The sequence below is a fragment of the Chanodichthys erythropterus genome, chromosome 8 (genome assembly GCF_024489055.1).
Source record: "Chanodichthys erythropterus isolate Z2021 chromosome 8, ASM2448905v1, whole genome shotgun sequence".
Classification (NCBI taxonomy): Eukaryota; Metazoa; Chordata; class Actinopteri; order Cypriniformes; family Xenocyprididae; genus Chanodichthys; species Chanodichthys erythropterus.
The window spans coordinates 43,566,621-43,574,290 of NC_090228.1; the positions used below are offsets into that span (position 1 = coordinate 43,566,621).

The window sequence follows — 7,670 nt, forward strand, 5'->3', positions numbered from 1 at the left end:
TTCAGGGAAGTTTACGTAATGTGTTCTTAATTCACAAATGGCCCTGCATACTCTGTGAATGACTTTACATACTGTTGATTCACTGACACAACATAAATCCTGAGTTTCTCGGTGAAAGGTGCCACATGCCAAAAACCTTAAAGTTAGGAGCACCTGCAGAAAAACTAGAACAGGTTGTCCTCTTTGAGTCAGAGATGAAAGCCTGGGTTCTAAAAGTACTAAATACTGTAGTGTTTTTGAACCGTACTATAGTAAATTGTAGTATAATGTATTTTTATATTATTTACAACACTTTGTAATGAATGCTACAGCATACTGTAGTATTGACTAAAGTGAACTGATAAACTGTAATACTGTAGTATACTTTAGTTTTTACTACAGTAAACTGTAGTGTATATTGCAGTATAATATACCCTAAAGTTGAAAACTTAGTATAATGTTGGGTAATTTTCTTATTACTATAGTTGTTTTATTGTCACAGCAACTGTAGAATTACCACAATAAATTAATTCAAGCACTTTACTATAGTATGGTTCAAAAACATTATAGTATTTACTATAAATTTACTATAGTATTTTTTCACCTTTGTTGGTTTTTATTTGTGTCCATGTGTGTACTCATGCACTGATGAGTAATATATGCCAGACTTCTTTGTGTGCACGTGTTTCTGTTTATATGAGTGTGATCTTGTAAAAAACCGTAGTATAAAAAAGATGCAAAAAAAATAACTACAAAAAAATGTCTAAATTATTTCTTTTTTTATATCGCAGACGATCATTTAACGTTGAATCAGATGAAGACTGGACAAGATGACAGCAGGAGAGAAACCCTACCAGCAGAAGATAAGATGTTATAGCTAAATAGATATACTAAAAAGTTTGACATATAACAGTGTGAGATATATAGCCTTAGTGCCAAATAGCAGTTGTCATAATGTGTGGCATGTTGCCAACAACATAACAAGAAATATAATTATAAAATTTGTAAATAGTTTGAGATATATAGTGTGAGTTCTAATAATAAAGTGTTTTAATACCGTAGCACTTTTGTATCTTTATTTGGACAAAATTTAGTTTCAAGAATTGAAGAAACACTATAATGTGTTCATGCTTCAGTTACTATATGTCAGCAATATTTGACAGTAAATCTGGATAAGGGATAGAATAGCACTAAGTGTAACCTTTCATTAGAGCCCAAAATTATGACTGTACATTAAAGCATTGAAGAATAACAGCCTTTTATGTGTTGATGGTTCCAAAGGGCCATTTGGAGTCTCCAAGTGGCTTTTTTTGGGGAGCGCCTAGAAATAAACTCAAATAAACATGTGTAAAACACTCATTTTCTAAGATACTTTTATCAAATTTGAAATGGAGCTTGGTAAGGCTTCAAGCTGTGATCCTGTTGTGTTTTCTAGCTAATAGCTGCCATCTGTAGTCATCTGCAGGTATCTGTTTAGAAAAAAAAAAGTGTGTTCCAAATTCTATTACTCAATACCAGTAAGACTTACAGTGATTCTGACTGCTTAGGAACAAACCTCAGAGTGTCACCTTTCAAAAGATACCAAAACCATGCATATACTCCAAATGGTTCAAGAACAGTAAGCAATTTATTTTGGGTATGCCTTTTTTCAGGCGTTTTAGACAAATTTGACTGGAATGCTAAGGGTTTAATGATTCCTTTTTGTTTGAAACTTTTTCCACACTGTTTACATGTCTAAGGCTTTTCTCCAGTGTGAACTCTCATGTGGACTTTTAGGTATCCTTCTCGGTTGAAACTTTTTCCACACTGAGGGCAGGTGTAAGGCTTCTCTCCAGTGTGAATCATTGTGTGGACTTTAAGGTTTCCTGCTTGGTTGAAACTTTTCCCACATTGTTTGCAGGTGAAAGGCTTCTCTCCGTTGTGAATTCTCATGTGCCTGTTAAGGCTTCCTTTTAGAGTGAATCCTTTTCCACACTGTTGGCAGGTGAAAGGGCTCTCTCCAGTGTGAACAACAGTCTTATGACACTGAGAGTATGTATAAAGCTTCTCTCTAGTGTGAACTCCCATGTGTATTTTAAGTCTTCCTTTATGAGTGAAACTCTTTCCACACTGTTGGCAGGTGTAAGAGCTCTCAATTGTGTGTGTTCGCATGTGTATTTTAAAGCCATTTTTACGACTGAAACTCCTTCCACACTGTTGGCAGGTGTAAGGCTTCTCTCCAGTGTGAATTCTCATGTGGATTTTAAGACTTCCTTGTTGAGTGAAACTATTTCCACACTTCTGGCAGGTGAAAGGCTTTTCTCCAGTGTGAACTCTCATGTGGAAATTAAGGTTTCAAAAATTATCAAAAAATTTTCCACAATGTTGGCAGATGAAAAAACTTTTCGTTTTTGTCTTTTGAGCTCTTTTTTGCGAAGAAGTCTTTTTAGCCTTTGTCGATCTTTCTCCAGTCATGAAATCATGTTTATTATAATGGTCTTTTTCTTCCTTTTCATTAAGATCATGACTCGCTTCTCTCAGTGCTATCAGGTCTAGGGCAAAAACAGACATAAAAGAATTTAGACATTTAAAGCATCAAAACCAACAATGGATTAGGGATGGGCAGCTTTGGAGAGCCACTGTCTTTTAGAGTTAAGTTTAATCCCTACTCAAACACCTGCCTGTAATTTTTAAGCAGTTCTGAAGACTTGAGGTGAAATATTGGGGTTGGGTTAAATTTTGCTGGTGTGTTTGATCAAGGATGAAGCTAAGCTCTGTAGGACAGTGGCCATCCAGGACCAGAGTTGCTCATCTCTTCTGTAGATCATATACTCAATACACCAGTGGATTTCAAACCTGTGCCTAGTAACCATTTATTTATTTGATGTGCATTTTCTGTGTCTTGGCAGGACCTGAGCATCAGGGCAGATGACTGGCTCTATTTTGGGTGGTGGTATCTTCCTCACTGTGGCCCCGTTTCCACTTGGTATTTTAATCCGTCCACTTTCAACAACTTCTGTCCTGATTTCTTTGAGGGGAGGGTCTATGGACGGGTAAAGTAAGGGTTTTTTCAGATCTTTCAATCTAATGAACAAAAAAAAGCTTGCACAATTTATGGACATGTCCAGAAATAACGGAAAATTATACGGAGAGCAGCAGCTTTCATTTCTGCCCTGACTGCCGCAAGACCGGCCGAACGCTTTGAGTGCATGTTATAAATCAAGAATGGTGAAGAACATTGTTTTTCGTCTTCAAACCTGGTATTCGGCTCACTAAGATTAAATCTCAGCTGGCTAGTGCATGCTTACTTTAGACGTTAGGTCAGTAAGTGGAGAGTAATCAGTCTTTTGTGGCTGTGTCAGCCACATGACCATTTCCAAAACAAAAACAATCAGGTCTGATGCGTTTTCGACTACCTCTGGAAGTGGTCGAAAGTGGACAAGCTCAAAACGTTACAGACCTTGTTTACACCCGTATTGAACGTTTTCCACCTTTGATCCAATCGACTAATACGCATCTTATTACCAGGTGGAAACAGGGCCTTTGTGTTATGAATTGTATTAACATTATTGTATAGTGGCGTAGTCGGCAGGGTGAATGATAACAATCATTTTTCACCATCATTCCTTAAAGTAAATCCCTTTTGCCCTCGTACCCTTGCCACAATAACATTGCTTTCTGGCCACTGACTAATTTTTTTTTTGTCAATCCGTGTTTTCATTGGTATATGTTAGAGGGCACTTTTAAGCATCTTCTAAATCAGTACAGAACCTCAGGATCAAAACACAGATAAAGAAGCAGAAACAAGCGGTAGAAGCTTCGAACAAGTACATGCAAATTAACACAATTATGAAACACTAATCAGCATGCAAATCAAAGCTTTTTAAAATAACCATTTCCAGGTGGTGTCAGAATACACATATCTCAATGTGGAAGTCACGGTTTGTCAGTAATTTTAGTTTATGAGATAGGTAGGAGTCAACACTAGGTTCATTAACATAATAGTGTAACGTATTCCCCCCAACCCCTGAGGTACTCAAACAATGTAACGGTTGAACATGCTCAATAAGATGGTTAAACATCCTTCACTATTATATGATCATTGCGTAATGAATTCTTAACTAAAAAGATGCTCAGCAGACCAAACATCGATTTGAAATTTTGTTTCAGGATCTGGAGCTTTGCCTTCTTCACCTCCAGCATGGCCCGGGCGAGGTTGTTGGCTTTTTGTAACCCCTGCTAGATCCCCTGCGGCCCTTCCAGCTTCTCTTTTTGAGCTTCACCAACTCTTCACTGCAGTCTCATCTGATGGAAAAATGCCTTCTGGAGCCACTCCCAGATTGCTAGTGTTGGGCAACTTCAGCGGAGACCGATGAAGATGCAGACAGGGGTGGTGACTCCAGCACTGGAGTATGCCTGCCGCTGCTGGCGAGGGGAAAAGGCCATGAGGGTGCGATGGGGCAAGGATGGCCTGCTCTGAGAACATGGAGTGGGATCCACACCTGCTCTCAGATCTATACCACCCAAGATAATCTGTGATGCCGCTTCTCCAAGGATTACGAGGGTCTTTTGCTCATGTGAGACATGAACCTGATGCTGCCATTTTCATGGATATGCTTTCCCAGATACTCTTTTTGGTTTTGTTGGACACTGTTGGTTTGCCACCTCGTCTAATATTATGGCCATTTCATTTGGAATTTTTTCCAGCCTTTTCCATCTTTTCTTCTCCCCCATAGTAGCTGTTGATTATATGTTTCAGGTGTTGTGCTTTTATTGAGTAACTCATCTAATAACAAAAATGAATGATTTACACCAATAATGTGAAGTGGCTGCTAGGTAATTAGCCCTGGTTGTGGACTAAATATTATAAGAATATAAATGACCCTTTCAAAGACCAGTGAAGGCAGGTTGAGGCATGATACATTTGGGCATGAGGTTACAGGTTTGCACACTCATTTCATAATTATATAAAATATCCAGGGTTGGAATTAGTTTGCAATTTGGATTATTTTTATAAGATCCCATGAGTCCTGATAAATTAAATTTTTAACCATTTCTGAAGTGCTTCATTTATAAAGGATGCCTCCTTCTCACATAACACAGTGAAGCAGCCCCTGCATAGAGTGAATAATCGATTCTCGAGCCATTGATATCAACCAATTCAGCACGACTGGCATGGACAGCAACTGGTAACTTAAGAAGGTATAATCTACTAATAAACGAATAAATACACTTGTTACGGGACAAGTGGATTTTTGAAGGGGCAAGTAAAAGAGATTTTTACTTGCCTGACCAGGTCACTGAACAAGTAGCTTGATTAAAAACGCAATAATAAAAAAATAAATATAGCTACAAGCAGCATTTTACGGGACCAAGCACAACAGGGGCAATATGAGGAGCAAAACAAACGTGGCATATTGCATCAAGACCAACTGCAAAAATGAGCATTTTTAGATATTTCTACAATATTTTAGGCAAAATGGTTTAAAAAACCATAAATACAATTGTTATGATTTAATGGTAACTTTATTTTAAGGTGAGTAGTTACACGTTACTGCATGTACTTACTATAGCAATAACAGTTAATTATGCATAATTACATGTAACAATCCTTAACCAAACCTTAAACGTAACTCTGTAGTAAGTAAATGTAGTGAATATTACTCAATACTTATTTCAGTAATTACACTGTAACTATGTCACCTTATAATAGTGTAACCACTTTAAATGCAGTTTGCGTTTGACCAGTAGCGCAATCCTACTTTTTTTTCTGTGTTCTCAGAGTGAGCCCATTCATAAGTGTGTCAAATTTGATGAAAACATCTCATATCGTTTGAATTAAAGACATTTATATTTATGAGCACATACAAATGAACCACATCGGACTTCAATTGCATTTGTTTGGCACAATCATTTACTCACCATTATGTTGTTCCAAACCTGTATGAGTTCTTCTTCTGCTAAACTAAAAATGTTCTCTTGAAGAATGGTGGTAACCAAATGGTCGACGATAGCCATTGACTTCCATAGTATTATTTTTTTTCCAATCTGGAGGTTAACGGCTGGTGTCAATTTTTTTGTCTAGTTACCAACATTCTTCAAAATATCTTCCTTTGTGTTAGACAAAAGGAAGAAACTCATTCATGTTTGGAACAACATAATGGTGAGTAAATGAAACCTTTGTTTATTCACACAAAAACTGCACAGTTCTGCTAATTTCCTTTATTGGTTTAATTCTAAACTTGTTGAAATTATTTCAGTTTGTGTCAGTGCTATCTGTACTTTTACAGCACATTAACAAAAATGTATAAATACTGAACCATGATAATTTTGTCAATAGTAACAATATGAAATTTTCATATCGTTTTATCTCTACCCGCAATTTGCCAGTGCTTACTGATTTCCAACCTACACCTGTATCACAAATGACAAGGCAAAACATTTTTACCAGTTTTATCAAATATTACCGGGTTCACTCTCCTATGTTCAGGACTCTACTTAAAGTATTACACTCATATTCCACAATGTCAGTGGTGTTTGTAAACAACGTGAAATTATAAATCAAAAGGTGGAGATGATGGTCTACCAGAGAGGATCAGCAGCTTTAAACATCTCTGAAGGCTTGATCCACTAAATTAGGACTTATTTATTGCTTGATTTCATGTACATTTACTGCTAGAGCTGAAATAAGGAGTTCAGCTTTGAGAAAGAAACCAACCTGTTTGTTCCTCGGCATCTTCTTGTTTCACTCTGAATGTTTCTTCAATCTTCATATCTTCATTTTTCACTCCAAATGTTTCTTCAATCTTAATTTCTTCACTCTCCTCTTTAATAAACGCCATCTTTGTAATAATGTGTCACATGAATCTCAGTCGTTTCATTCGTTTTTCCTGTGTGTTTGAACAATGTGTCATGATTAAGATGAGAATAATTAACCTAAAAATAAAATAATAATAATAATAATATCTGGGTGTGTCTCAATCAAACCCTAGTTCAGTAGTTCAGCACACAAGGGAGTCCGTGGAAATTAATAGCATTATTAGACATAATACACTCAAAAAACTAGCTCTGCAAAGTCATAAAAGAACACAAAATATACAGATACTTCATATTTAGGCATATAATCTACATTTGATATTTAATAATTCATAGATTATAATTTAATAAAAATATTAGCAGTTGGTTTGTAAAAATAGTCATTACACATGTTTTTGTTTGTTGCTCTCCTTCATTTATATTTTATACTATTTTAACCAGTAGATGACGTCCGCGTGCAGTGATTCGAGCGCTTCGAATCACTGAATCATTATTTGATTCAATTGACTCAGAGTTTTGAAGAGTTCAGTTTCTGTATTACTACTCGTGTTTATAATGTACAGGGAGCGAAATGAGACGCAATTTTACTGTTTCTCATCAGTGGATATGCTTTACTCAAACAAAATATCCTTCATTAAAGTTAGATACAGCATTACAATTACATTCAACAGTAAATAACTAATTTCGCATCGTGTAAAAACTATACAACACTGAGCGGTCTCCGTGGATTTAAACAGATAAAAGAGAAAAACAAGAGTAAAACAAACCTTTCTGAAGCCGAATCACACCGATGCAGGAGCTCGGCGCATCCTTATGACGTCATATCGCCAGACCAAAATAAAAGTCTTTCACACTCTGGTGTCTAAAATTACAAGTGCATAGAAATGTACTAAGAA

The 7,670-nt window shown here is 36.5% G+C and overlaps 1 protein-coding gene across 1 annotated transcript; it reads right to left on the reverse strand.

The window, feature by feature from the left end:
* Positions 1–1,713: 1,713 nt before the first annotated feature.
* Positions 1,714–6,831, reverse strand: LOC137025286 (gastrula zinc finger protein XlCGF57.1-like). The gene is made up of 2 exons (XM_067393295.1): positions 6,677–6,831; positions 1,714–2,510 (listed from the first exon to the last, which is right to left on the reverse strand). The coding sequence occupies exon 2, from the start codon at positions 2,296–2,298 to the stop codon at positions 1,714–1,716; it is 585 nt and encodes a 194-aa protein (XP_067249396.1). The 5' UTR covers positions 2,299–2,510; positions 6,677–6,831.
* Positions 6,832–7,670: the final 839 nt, after the last annotated feature.